This window comes from Neolamprologus multifasciatus, chromosome 7, assembly GCF_963576455.1.
Source record: "Neolamprologus multifasciatus chromosome 7, fNeoMul1.2, whole genome shotgun sequence".
In the NCBI taxonomy this organism is placed as follows: domain Eukaryota; kingdom Metazoa; phylum Chordata; class Actinopteri; order Cichliformes; family Cichlidae; genus Neolamprologus; species Neolamprologus multifasciatus.
The window spans coordinates 426,745-441,529 of NC_140445.1; the positions used below are offsets into that span (position 1 = coordinate 426,745).

The 14,785-nt window shown below is 45.0% G+C and overlaps 1 protein-coding gene across 1 annotated transcript in view; it reads right to left on the bottom strand.

The window, feature by feature from the left end:
• The window catches only part of LOC146513346 (echinoderm microtubule-associated protein-like 6), a 74,728-nt gene that overhangs the window by 45,798 nt on the left and 14,145 nt on the right, over positions 1-14,785 (bottom strand). The window contains 10 exon segments of the mRNA XM_085168972.1: positions 1,285-1,399; positions 1,481-1,622; positions 2,754-2,891; positions 3,061-3,083; positions 3,085-3,108; positions 3,110-3,190; positions 3,414-3,487; positions 5,692-5,842; positions 5,992-6,090; positions 7,681-7,850. Of these exon segments, the coding sequence (XP_085025098.1) occupies positions 1,285-1,399; positions 1,481-1,622; positions 2,754-2,891; positions 3,061-3,083; positions 3,085-3,108; positions 3,110-3,190; positions 3,414-3,487; positions 5,692-5,842; positions 5,992-6,090; positions 7,681-7,850 (1,017 nt within the window).

Genomic DNA, 14,785 nt, shown 5'->3' on the forward strand with positions numbered 1-14,785 from the left:
GTAAACTGTGATGGTTTGATCTCGATAATGAGCTCAAGAGTCCAAAGTTAGTAAGACATCAGAGACCATTAAAGTGAAAGAAAAGAGGCTGAAATAAGCCGAGTTTATTTATACAGCAGCTCATTAAACTCTGATGCCTCACAGGGATACAACAGGCTTTGTTTTTTAGTGGGACCCAAAATAGTGACGAATATCTCATCATGAGAACAAAGACTTAAAGCTTCATATTACTGTTTTCAGAGCTTTCTTGAAGCTCGTCCTCGTGCCTCTTTTATCACGATGCGTCCTGACAATGAGCTGCACATCGCTCCGATCATCAATATTAAACACATCATTTCATTTCTTAAATATTAGAAACATGGATTTTGCAACTATTGTTTTTATTCTTAAAATATGTGGACTGTAAATACACGTACGTGACTTTAGTGTTTATATTTTAATATAATCTGATTAAAAATTGAGATTACTATTATTGTTATCCTGTAATTCAGAGAAGCGTCTCCCTGTGAGCCAAACACCCGCTCAGTTTAGTACCCTCACAGACCTGTATGATGTCACAGGGAGCCGATATCCCCGTGGTCATCTCTGGCACAGAAGCCACACCCATCGCTGCTTATAAGGGTCAGCCAATTAGAAAGGAGTTGCTAAAACAGCTTATTTCACACAGAGCATGAACTGAAGCTGCACCAGGGCTCAGTATCAGATACAGATGGATTATTTTGAGCTGTAAATCATCCAGCGTGTTGATATAATGTGGCTGGGGAGAGGGAGGTCTGGCTTCTCTGCTTAGGCTGCTGCCCCCGCAACCCGGCCCCAGACAAGCGGAAGAAGATGGATGGATGTAAATCATCCACAGCTGCCCTCGTGGTGTTCAGGAGGTGGGAATGAGGAGAGCTCCAGCTACCTGCAGAGCAGACGGACGTCTCCAGCGCCCACACGGTCCTCAGAGGCCGATTAAATATGAAAACACAGAGTCAGCTAAACCAGCGATATTAAAAAGAATGGATGCTGACACGGCTCCAACTTCTTTTTCTGCAAAAACAGCAGGGCAGCATATTCACAAAGATACGAGAGCACGGAGTCGGCGTCAGAGGCTTCACTGTAAACTCAGGTTATTTCTGCTGGTTTTATTTAGATTTGGTAGGCCCAGTGTAAGATAAAGAAGGATTATTCTGAGCTCTAAATCATGCAAAGCTACTCAGGCGGAGGCCAAGAATAAAAAGATGGTGAGAATGAGCAGAATCAGCCCAGCTTCAGGTTTGACCTACGACCCCAGAGACTCACGGGGCATCCGGTAGAAGAAGCGGTCTCCAGCTCCGTCGTTGGTCTGCAGGATCTTGCTGTCCAGCGTCCAGTCCAGGTGAGTGATGAAGCTGGAGGACTGGCTGCACTCTCCGACCTGCAGACAGTCAGAGACGGAGTTAGCTTCGCTTCTAACATCTCAACCTCCTCTAACTTCCCGCTGACTCTCCAACACGACCTTCTTGTATCTCTGGGCGACAGCGTAGATGTCCACCAGTCCGTCGTTGGAGCCGACGGCGAGGTAGGCGCCATCCGGCGAGAACTTCATCTCGTGGATCACCTCCTTCCTGTCCTTGATGTGAACGACCTCAGTCATGTCTCTGAGAGGAGACCAGGCACACGCACATCGTTACAAAAGCAGCGTGACTGTGTTTGTGCAGCACATTTAACGTAAAGGTTTGTTCAAGTTAAAGGCCAGAGAGTAGAAATCAGTTTGCTTACAAGTAGAAATCTTAAAAGTAGAAAACGGGTCGGGCGGTGAAATGGGTATTTCGATATTCCAGAGATTTGGAGTAAGAGCTGAAAAAAGCTCCATCGCTCTAACTTTGAAGTCTAAATCCCAATATGGCCGCGATGCTCTGACAGGAGCGTGAACACGACGAGATCAGACCGTGCAGCCGTGCCGGCACATTTAAACATCTTTAAAAACAATCAAATCAAACCTAAAACTGACAGGAAGTCAATGCAGTGACTCCAACACTGGAGTAATCACATGTTCGTGTCCCAGACTGATGGATTGACGCTGAGGCCGACGGAGGCAGCACAAACATAACAACTGTTTATTCTTTTCACAAACATAAAATTAAATTCATGTTTATTCACGGGGGCGACCGTGGCTCAGGGGGTTGGGAAGCGCATCTGTAACTGGAAGGTCGCCAGTTCGATCCCTGGGCTCTCTGTCCTGGTCGTTGTGTCCTTGGGCAAGACACCTCACCTACCGCCTGCTGGTGATGGCCAGAGGGGCCGATGGTGCGATATGGCAGCCTCGCTTCTGTCAGTCTGCCCCAGGGCAGCTGTGGCTACAACTGTAGCTGCCTCCACCAGTGTGTGAATGTGAGAGTGAATGAACTAGTGGAAGTGTGAAGCGCTTTGGGTGCCTTGAAAAGCGCTATATAAATGCAATCCATTATTATTATCCTTTAGGTCTTTAAGACATTTAAACAAAGCAGGAGTAACATATGTAAAGAAAGCAGTAATGGGCCAAAACTAGAGCCTTGGGGACTCCAGAGGACAGAGAGAAGAAGAAAATCATCAACACTTTACAGAAACAGCTTTAATTTGTACACAAGCACCAAGACTGCACGTACATAATCTGTCATTCACATAGGAAACCAATTGAGAGCTGTGTGTGTGTGTGTGTGTGTGTGGCAAAGTTGTTCTGCTCAGTGTACCAGGGGCACGGAGAAAAGCTGTCGTACCATAGGCACGAGGAGTGCGTGTGTGTGTGTCACCTGACTCTCAGCACAGTGAAGGATCCGTCCTTCATGCCCAGAGCCAGCTGGGATCCGTCCACGCTGAACGCCACACTGCGCACCGCCTCCTCCATGTTACAGCGAGCGATGAGGGCGTGATCCACCAGACTCCACAGCCTGACACACACACACACACACACACACACAAAGAGGAGATGAGCCAAAGCAGCGCTCAGTGTAAGGATCTGTATCACCGAGCCCACTCTGCTCGTCTCAGCTCTCTGCTTCCATTTTCACACTCAGCCACGGTAAGCTTTGCATGATTCAGTCCAAGAGAAGCACCGACCTGACGGAGCGGTCGTCGCTGCCCGGTGACAGCCAGAGGCTTTTTGGGTGTGAACGTCGAGCGCCCACAGCTCGCCCTCGCTGTGTCCCTGCATGATGAGCAGCGGCTTGTCCCGGTCCGGCACCATCACCTGCACAGGTACAACGACTCAAGAGCAGGTTTTCACATTTTAAAGCACCACATGTGGTGTTTCAGTGCTGATCTGAGCTGCTCAAACTGCCTGACATTAAAAACTCTTCACAGTTTTGATTAATGAGAACATTATGATATAATGAGGTCTTTACAAAAATAAAACTCTTTGGAACGCGTCGCCGCGGGGAGGGAACAGCGTGAGGTTTCGTCTTCTTCCTCACCTCAAAGATCTCGCTGTCTTGCGTCCCTGCCAGGATCCGGTCGGCTCGCCAGCAGACGCTGCGAATAGACAGACCTGAAGGAGGGAGGAGAGGAAAGGAGGAGGTAAGGTGACACGAAACTGTCACAACATCAGGAGGAGAGACAAAAATAAAACCAGTGGAGAAGAAAAGAAGCAAACAGGAGAAAAATGGAGAACGACACCGCTGCAGAGGAAGCAGGATGAACACGGTGGTTAACCCTTTAAAGCCGGTCAGAGCAGCACGCTCTGTTTCTGTGTAACTATTTTTAAATCCCGGTAGCTCTGCAACCACGTGAGCTAGCGCAATAATTGTTTTTGCATATGAAACCGGAGGAGTTGTACTTACATCTTATGCCATCAGCTTGTCCTCGGTCACAGTTTCCTTCCACATATAGTTTTGCAAAAACTGCATAAAAAGCACTTGCAGCAACAAAAACATAATATTCCAGAAACACGCTTTGCTGATCCGATCAGCTGTTTGTAACACTTCCTACGTCCATCAGCGCAAACTATCCATGTCCTCCATGACCTGCCCGAAACCGGAAGTGACGTCATTTTCACGGAAATGTAGTTTTTAACCATCTGGGCCTCATGAGCCTATACTGGTGTTTTTAAAAGTTATCTTTGACTTTATGACTTTCTGTGTGTTTCTGGGATGCTTAGGACTCATATTGCTGCTGGAAATAGTTTATTTTGATGCACATGCTGCTTTTTTTGCAAATTTGCACTATAATATTTATTTTGTTTTTCCTGCAGTGTATAAAAATTGGTGTATTCAAAAATAAAACTATGAAGACACTCAAAATAAATTTCCTGTGGTGGGAAACTATTTTGTGCAACTTTTTTGTATTTACAGTTTTTGAGGGATAAGCCTCTTAAATTTCTCTAACTAGAATATATGTTAAAAAACAAAAACGATTTTCAATTTTTTTTGTAGTTTATTGCACTTTTTCACAATTTATGTAATTACTATGCACTTAATGCAGACATATTATTAAAATTTAGGCTGTAATGGTTGTATTGATGTATAGCAACTTGAAATGCTCCCAAAAATGGCTCCACAGCATGTAAACATATAATATAAGCTCTGGTGGACTTGGTTCTATGGCAGGTCTTAAAGGGTTATGAAGCACAGCATGTTTTCCTGTGTCAGCACAAGACGTCCCAACAAATTCAGCTCAGACCACCGGCCTCAGTGAGCATGTGAAAGGTTCCTCCCTGTCTGCATAACAACCTCTGATCACCTTGACAACGGCTACATCGAAGCATCACATCAGAATGTTTTGTTTTAAACTCGTGTCTCTCACACACCTGTGCTTGCTTCTTCACAAACATTTCACGTCGGCCTCCACAGAAGCAAACATGGACCACGGCCCGAAACACGAGTCTGAGGACGCTAAAGCCAGTCAAGAAGCCGCCATCATCTGGGAAATCAACACGTTAGAGGCGTTAAAAAAGCGACATGAAGATGCGCTAAGAAAAATTGAACAGTTCATCGAGGATGGCTTTCAGCTTTTAGACCGCCTCAAGGAAGAGTTTCTGGAGAGCGATGGAGACGCGACAGAAGGCGATGGAGACGCGACAGAAGGCGACGGAGACGCAGCCAAAAGCGAGTTCAGTGAGAGCGAGCCTGAAATGCTGCCGGGTCAAACTTTCCCTGAGGAGGAACCTGTGGCATCATCTGCAGACATCGAGCAAGCGACCCGTCCTGAGAAGACGCAAGCAGCCGTGACTCTTAGTGGAGGAAACCAAACAGCTGCTCCTGAAGGGAAACCTTCAGCGTCTGAAGAGCGAGAACGGGAATCTGATCCTGAGATCAGACCTCAGAGGCTCCGGGACAGAAAACGCACAGTCACACATGACCGTCAGGATCTGCAGAGGGAACAAGGAACCCAAACGGAGAGTGCTGAGGACGCAACTGCGAGAGGGGTTACTGCGCACGCCACTGAGGAGGGCACTGAGAGCACTGAGAAGGAGGCTTCAGGAGGCTGGGGAAGAGTGATCTCCACCAACTCACCGAGCTCGCTTTGTGTTTGTGTTCAAAACAGCAAATAAAACAGAAAAATCTAAACTGTCCTGGATTTGTCTCGTATTTAATCCAAGTTACAGCAGTGAAACATGTAAAGGTGCTTTTTGATATCTGGACTCTGATTGGATGAGAGAAGCTGAGCTGGGAGTTGTTACATCTGCTTCCTTCTCGGCTCTTTAGAGAGTCAGAGATATTTAATGACGGGCGTTCAGAGGAACTATTTTATTACCTCGAGTGAAGCTGAGCAGCTGCATGAAGGTGGAGAAGGTAAATGTGCTGTCATATTTCTGGGTAGACGACTTCTGCGTTACCTTGATGTGCTTCACGCCGCAGCTCACCAGACGGCTTTGCTGAAACGGATCCCAGCAGATGTCAAAGATCTGGAGAACAGAAGAATCGTCCGTTATCGGGTTTATGTGAAAGCGTGAGCACAGTGGAAGCGCGATGAGAAGGAAACACTTTCAAACTCTGTAAAAGATTTTTTTATTGAGATGAAGATGAGAGGAAGCTGATTGGTGCACGCTCTCACCCTGTCCGAGTGTCCCGTGGCCGTGGCCAGGATCTTCCCTCTCTTCCACTCCCAGATACACACCGTGTTCTTGGCGTCCAGGCCGACCGAGGCGAGCCGCTGCGGAGGAGAGACGGGGACGGTTACGCATCTGAAATGTCTACAAACAATTTAAAAAAGTGAACGTGCAGAAATCTGACAGCTTATCTGCTCATGCGTGCAAGCTGACAGGGGGCGGGGCTTCCTGCTCGATCCGCCTGACGCTCATGTGACGTGTTTGTAAGTGTAAATATAGCAACTCTGCAACATTTCAGATGAACTCAAGTTTATTTCTAACTTTAAAGCGTTTTCAAAGGTTTGCTTGGAAAGGCTGAGGTCAAAGGTTAACGGGGAGAATACCTGAAAGGAGCGTCGAGCTGCTGCGCTCCTTCAGTGATCAAAGACTCAGCAGATCATAAAGGATTCAGCTTCACAGCAGTCCAGCTCGATAACTCAGCCACAGCCTGCACACTTGATTTATTATTAAGCTGAGTTATGATTATTTTATTGATTGTGTGTTTATTTTGATTTAGCCTGAGATGTTCAGTCATCCAGAGTCGGTGCCAGGAGCACAAACTGCTGGCTCAGCATTTCCAGAGTCGCCTCACAGCTCAGCAGCGGCGACGGCGTTTTCATTAATATCACTCACGTCCACAGAAACCAGAACCAGTGCAGCTTATTGGCAGTTTCACCGCCGTCTGACATCATCGACACGTTCAGATCTGGTTTTCCAGCAAACGTTTGATGTGTTTTCAGCATCAGACCTTCCAGAGTCGTCCTGCTGTGACTCGCAGACACACTTCAGCTTTTCCTCCACAGTTAGAATCACAAACCAAAGTAAAAAACAGGTTTTTAGTGTCTTCACTGAGTCCGTCAGGAGCTGGCAGCAAGGTCACTGCCAACACTTATTAACAGGACTAAGAGCAGAATTCCCCTAATTAACCTCTTAAGCCCCAACGCCCCTGATACGGCGAGGAGATCAGGCAGGTTTGGGGCTTAAGAGGTTAATTTCATTTTATTTAACTTACAGTGTTTTCCTGTAAATACAAGAGAATCAGGAGGAAATAATCCCACCGTCAGGAATTAGAAGTCGTTTGAATTTAAAGGTGATTTTGCAGAAGAATATCGTCTCGTCGTACATCGTAAACACTCGTCAGCCACATCGCGGCGTGCACGAATCCTTATCTAATCTTTTGTGTTTCTGTTCATGGAGTGAAACTATGGAACAGTCTGAATATGGAATTAAAGCAACGTCCAAACATAAAACTGTTCAAAAACAGTTATAAAAATATGATCTTCTCAAACTAGAAAGAAAAGGAAAATATTGAAATTAAGTGAATGTCTCTATTTAAAAACAAAAACAAAAAACAACTCATGATGTGATATTATAGGATATCAGAAATCTGTTCACTGTTTTTATTACAAATTATATCAGTAAAGAAGCAACTAAATATTAACTGATAATTTATGGCAAAGGGGTGGGATTAAATAAGTGTTTACTTCCCTTTCAACATGTAAATTAATATTTTTTTTTGTATGTAATTTGTACAGTATTTTTTCTTTCTTATTTTCTTTTCTAAATGTACTTGTATATTGTTCACATGTTGAAATAAATTACCAATCAATCAAATATGTTGATGTGCACGATGGGTGCTGTATTATTCAGCCGACCTTCACCATCCTGTCCATTGGCGCTGAATGCGAGGCAGGCGATGCCGTGTGTGTGTCCGTCACGCAGCAGTGACACGCTCTGGGCGGTGAAGGTGTCCCACACACACACATACGGATCCTTGCCCACCTGACCCGTCGCCACCAGGGAGCGCTCCGGGTGCAGCGCCAGGCTGAAGGGAGGAAAGAGGCGGAGACGTTAGAAAGACAAAGGACGGAGGGGAGGAGACAGGTAATAACACAGACGACCAATCAGAGAACATGTGGCTATAAGGTATACGTGTAAAGGAGCACTCAAAACTTTACTCAGGCAAACAAAGAGCTGCTTTAAAACTGCAACACACGAACATCACAGCAGCGACTGTGGCAGCGTTTTTACATCATTTTAAAGATTTCATGTTGGAACCGATTCGTCACTCGCAGCTTTATGGGATGGATTTGGTATCACACAGAAAGCTGAGGTTCATGTGTTAGAAGTGATGAATCATCACATATATATCACATCACATATCGGGATCGCGTTACTAACGAGGAAGCCGCTCCACGTCCAAGTCACCAAGCGCCGGTTCAGATTCACCGCTCACATCCTTCGGCTACCGGACCCGAGACCCGCCCGTGTCGCGGTTCTGTGGAACCCGAGGAATGGAAAGAGACGGCGAGGAAGACCCAAAATAACGTGGAGGAGTACGTTCCTTGAAGATTTACGCTCGGCCAAACTGTCATGGGATGAAGCAGCAACTCGCGATGGACCGAGTTCGATGGCGTTCTCTTGTCGCCCGATGCGCCGATCGGATCGTTCTTCGTCTCCCTTTCAGAGGGTCAATGTTCTCCTTTGCAGACAGCGCTATAAATACACCTGCTGCTTTAACGGCATCATTATCAGCACGCACACACACACACACACACACACACAGTCTCATGCTCTGTTATTGTTGTAAAGGTCGTGTTTCGTGACCTTCGCTGAGTCTCCTCACTGTGACCTCACAGACAGGTTATTTTCTGTCTCCTGTTGGACAGTTTTGTCCGTCCTCTCAGATCCGGCGTGTGACACTCATGGATCCATTTTGCTGCTGCTGTCGGCCAATCAGCACAGTGAGGCGGGCTGGGATGGAGACGGCACGCGATCCCACAGGAGCTGGAAAACATGGCTGGATAAATGTGGGAACACCGTCCTTATCCTGCTGTCAGTCAGAGGAAAACTGGATTTCTGAGGGGAGGCTTGTTTCAGTCTGATAAAAAGAAGGCTTATTTTGAACTGTGATGGTAAGATAGAGCTGAACATGAGCACAATATTTGTTTCAGCTGTAAAAGTTGAACATTTAATTGTTGACGCTCCTTTTTACTCAGCCTCAGCTCCCGGGGTCGACTGGGTCAAAATAAACTGCTCCCGTTTTTTACATTTTTATGAAATCAGGATGTTATTGTGTCTCCGAGCTGGTTCAGAGGATAAACACGAGCATCTGGAGGAACAGCAATAATAATAATAATACGAACAGATTTACTCACAATGGCTGATGTTCAACCAGTACGCTCACTGCACTGTGGCTTAACCTGTGTGTGTGTGTGTGTGTGTGTGTGTAGTTCGGAAAGGTCAGTGCATGCAGAGGTGTGTGACACACGGAGCAGCCGTGTATGAAATAATAGAAGCAGAAATAGAACAGGTGCGTCGGCCACGAAGCTCCATTGATTTCAAAGATGGTATCTCTCTCTACACACACACACACACACACGCACACACACGCACACACACAAGCTCAGACGTTCCTTCTCAACCTGCCAGCCAATGAGCCTGCAAGCTGCTGCGGTTGCTATAACAACCGTATTGCCAAGGGCAGGGAAGCTGAGGTCTGAGCATGACAACTGTGGAGCCAAGGTCACACACACACACACACCTGAACATCCGTCTCTACTGGATGATACCCGACAACTTCCAGACGTCTTCTTCTTTGGTTTTTTGTCATATTTATACTCAACTCTTTATCTCACTGACATTTGATAAAACCAAGTGTGTGAGACTGTGTGTGTGTGTGTACAGCTACTGAGTTTATACTCAGTAGAAAGGAATTCTCTCTCACATCCTTTCACACCCATGTGTCTGAACAGAAGGTCAAAGAAGGCTGTTATGGGCCGGATGACTAATTTACAAAGTATTAGAGAAAAGCAGGCTGGTCTAAACATAAGAAAATCACAAATGTGCAGCACTCACAGACATGTTTAATGTTTTGTATTTTCTTCTATTTAATCTCAAAAAGCTCCTAAAACAGTCAGTGATCACTGTTGACCTCCCTCGGCTTTTATTACCGCTAATCATTTATTTAAGCTCAGTTTTTAAAACCTTAGGATGTAACTACAGCCCAGCCCATGCAGCAGTATATGAATGACTAACCTCGTATTGTGGATGGATTATCTCAGTTGTTCTCCTGGCTGAAGTTTGGTCCTTTTACAGCATCCTGCCATGCGATTACATTTGTTCCTGACCACCGAGAACACTCACATGAACTTTTATCGAGTGGGAAAAAAGTTAGCTTGTTTATATTATGCTAACATAGCTGTGTCGCTAGCGGTCACGTAGCACATCATTATATACCAGCTAGCCAAACTTCAGTAACCCTACAAACGTCACTGCTGTTTAGTTTTCGGTCTTCATTTATGTTGGAAGTGATAACAGAGCTGTACGTTTGAATTTGTTTCCAAAACCCCGCAGTCAGGACATGCTATATTGTATTTAGATAGAAGCTAGCGAGCTAACTTCCTGCTAACTTCTAACTCCGTTAAATGTCATAAATTCCGTTTTCATGGATGCCTGGATGTTAAACTCAGTTGTTACACCTGGTAGAGCAGAACGCTGATTTTATTAAAGATGAAAGACTTTAGACAGTTTTTCAACTCTCAGTAATGCCATAGTGATGTTTGATATATGGACCTGCAGCGGAGTTTGGACCAAAGACGGCTAGTGACGTCAGACTTAACGACCGGATTGCACCAGCAGCATCTGCTCTTATATAACTATCATTAGCTTACAGCTTTAAGTGTTTAAGGTATGTGCTAACTAAAAATAAAGACAAGATGATAGTTTATTAAATGTTAATGAAATCTGCAGATTGTTTCGGTGAAGTTTAATAAACTCCTTGCTATCTAAAATATAACAGGACACCGGAGTAAATTCTCAACACTTCTGATAATCAGCTGTCTGCTTGACGTTTAATCAGCTGTGTAAAAACTATAACTTTAATCTCAGCCAAACAGATTTACTCAGGAACAAATAAATACCAAAAAAAAGGCCAAACAATAACATTTTGAAGTTATCTAAGTGACTTATATATCATGTTCAACCTGAGTAGTGAAAGTCCGGTGTTCTCACGGCTCTAGTTAGCCTAGCCCCCGGCTAGCTATCGAGCTAGTGGGTAACAGACGTCTCCGAAAACGTTGGAGCGCTTTTGAAAATGTGTCTTGATAAACTGAGCAGATATTTGAGGTTTACACAGCTACATTCTCGCCTGAAAATATGTTAAACGTTTATTTTGTGACCCAGAAAGAATAATAAGAGTAATATTAAAACTAACTAGCTGCCGCCATCGTTGGAAACTGAGCTGGGCCGCGCTATGAATTCTGGGACACAGCTTCTTCTTCTTCTTCGGGGTTTAACGGCAGCTGGCATCCTTGTACATGCAGTGCTGCCATCTTCTGTTTCAGTCCGTTATTACACTCTTAAATCCTACTACTTATTCCTGCGTCTTTTGGGATCTTACAAAGCTTCAAACGACACGTCGACTATTAAATCAGTCGTCGATGATTCTGATAGTCGACGTAATCGTGACTAGTCGACTAATCGTGGCAGCCCTAGAGCAGAGTGATGCTCCTCCTCTTCTCTAATAACTCATCCTTCTATCATCTCATCCTTGTGTTCTTCATCTCTTTTCACGCTCCCTCGCTCACACGTCTCCATCGACTTAACGACTTTCAGAGGACTCGGTCCTCACAGTGTGACTTCATTAACAGATTTATGGCCTCACAACATGAGTAACACAAGCCCACACACTCGAGCACTTTGTGGTTATTTATAGCAGCTGCACTGATTTGCTGCTAATAATAGCCTGAGTGTGCAGCCCTGATAATGTGATTAATAAATGATTCCCCTGCAGAGAGCGTGTGTCTAAATGTTTGGCACAAGAAAAAGCTGCAAGTAAACGAACGGATGTTTTATTTCTGCACAAATATTTAATGCTGTTAATGAGCAGATTCATGCTTTAAAGGCTCTGTGAGCAACAGCAATTTTTTTACAAGAATTTGAGCTTTTCCATACATATTATGGGAAATTAAAAGCCTTTTATATGTTTCATGGAATATTACAAAAATCAGACTTGGATAAAATATGTGTGCTGTGTCTATCCCACTGAAGCCGGGTGGCTGCTGTCTGCAGGAAGCCTGGCCGCGAAGGCGTGTCTGAGGAAACAGCAGGGTTGGTTGGTTTGTTGCTCTTACACAGGCGCACACACCTCAAACATCAGCCCTGACCGCACCGTCATTCATTCACTGTTACACTAACAAACAGGGTCGCCTCTTTCCTGTCCAGAGGTTTACAGATGTGGGTGAAAGGCGGCGACGTTCTGCAGAAAAACAAACGAATCCCTCATGAAAGCCAACTCTCTGATATGGAGGCTCACCTGCGCCGGAATAGTCATTTATTCTTTTTAATGAGAATATTTTGTGTTTTTATTCATTTTGAGTTCATTTTATATTAAATATTGAAGTTAAATGGGACAACAGCTGTAAAGGATTTACATTAGTGTGTATTGTGATGTTTGATTGGCTCATCTGTGTGTGGCGAGGACACGGTGAGAGCGCTGTGAGAACGCTGTTCACGTGAACGCTGTGGTCATATGTTCAGCTTCATAATTATTCTATAAGCGCAGTAACAAACTGTCCGACAGGCTCAGAGCATACGGCACTTTCTTTGGTCTGATTTTGAAAGTTGTTACATTTTCATCTCTTCAGACGACGTCGACCAAAGAAAATAAAATCGTTACTCTAAATTTGAGGCACATGTTTCATACGTGTGTTGACTGTAAATATGTTGTAATAACGCATCACTCTGACGAATGATGACGTCACTGTTATGGCTATTCGAGGGGTTTATAATGAATCACATGTTTTCCACCTGAGAGCAGAGCTGCATATTTCCCTAAAATTCTCTTGTTTTTCTAAATATGCAGCCTGAGGTGCTGGAGGAAGGCTGGGCCTTCGTTTACAGGGATAAGTGACGATGATGATTTTAGTGTAAAGAGTATAAAAGCATCAGCGTCTGCTTCCTGCTGATCAAAGCCTCGTCGGAGAGCGCCGAGCGGCCGCTGCTGCCAGCGGGGAGATCTGACTGAAGAGACGCAATCTGGGAAACGTTCACATAGGAATTAATTTGAACTGAACACACACACACACACACACACACACACACAGATAATTTATTATTCATATGGCATTTACAGTATTCATTGGAGGATGTGTGCTCATTCCAGTTTAACTGGCACCATTACAGCTTCTTTCTGTGTGGACAAATGTTCATCCATCAAAGGACATTTGTGCACGATGAGGAGGGCTCACAGATTTATGATGGGGGGGGGGGCAGCAGCTCTGCAGAGAGAGGAGCGCGTCTGAGAGAAACAGGAAGTTTATTTATTTCTACTCCCAGCATGATGAGACTGTAATGAGCTGGAGACGAGCGAACGATTTTAACCTCGTTTGCATTCAGCAGCGAACGATGGAGGCTGTCAGCAGTCGACACAAGTATCATCTGAACATGCAAACAGCATGAAGCCATAAGATCGCTCTGGTTCACAGCTTCGATCAGCGGATTTTCACATTTTTCAACAATAACCACAGAGTGTGCGCGCATCAGGAGTACAGCAGGTGCTGCAGTCAGCTGACTTCTTCACGTCTCATTGAAGAAGCTTCTTCAGCTCTGAGAGTCTCAGGCATTCAAACCCCAGCGTCTCCATGCAAACAGGAAATGGAGATGGTTCACCTTCAAAATAAATGTTGTGCCATGTAAAACATGTTGACTGTAGCACAAAGTTTTACTTTGAAGTGTTACCACCACTGTGTGAGTGGTTAGTGAGCATTTGCAGACCAACAGAAAAACTGCAGGTTACCATGGAAATAGGCTCGTAACCAAAGCAGTCACTGGGTGATTTTTGGTCCAGCGCCGTCTTTGCCATTGATGTCGTCCAGCGAGGCTCAGATGCCTCCATGAGCCACTCGTAAACCTGCCGCCTGCTCACTTCATCAACACTGTCCTGATGAACTGATGTTGTCACGTGTTTCACTCTGACTGAAGAAAACACAGACATGTGCTTTATCAAAGCTGTCGCCCTTTTAAAGATATTCATGCAAATCTGTCCCAAGCTGCAACGATCTCCTGGTTCATCCCTCAGAGGAGCCGTCACCTTTGACCTCGTCGCTACTACAGGCTGCTTCCACTCTCGTAAACAGCCTGACGCACAGCTCTGAATGAAAAGCATGTAGGTGAGTTTATTTATAGCAGGTGGTGAAATCAGGGCAGCTTCTATAAATAGCCCAGAGGAACTCCTCCTCCTGAGCGTGCTCGCGTTCCTGCATCAAACAACAAAAGCTTGTTTTCCCCGCTCGACCTCGCAAGGATAATTGAGAACACTGGGGAGTCTGCGGGAAAATTTCCATAAACCATCTGGACTCTTCTCCTGCTGCTACCAACAGACTCTTACATTCACAAAGTTCAGCATATTTACAACAAACTGAAAGGATTTTACAGACAAATGTTTCTGTGCTGGAAACCAGCCGAGTCCGAATCAGGTGGAAATGACAGCCGATAACATCTGAAAGGATCCACCTGACCTCAGAGCATCCAACATAAAAGCAGCTCTCAGAGGCGCAAACGCAGTCGAGTTTTTAAATATCTCATCATTGTTAATTACACGTTGGTTGCACAAGTTTTGCTTTTGCTTTGAAATTCTTGATCTTCAGCAAGAAGAGGAGGCCTTGATTGGACACAGACAACGACGGGCGGCTGTCACGGATGAAGCGACACGCTGGAGTTCACGTCACCGAAAAAATAAAACATTTCATGACTTCATGT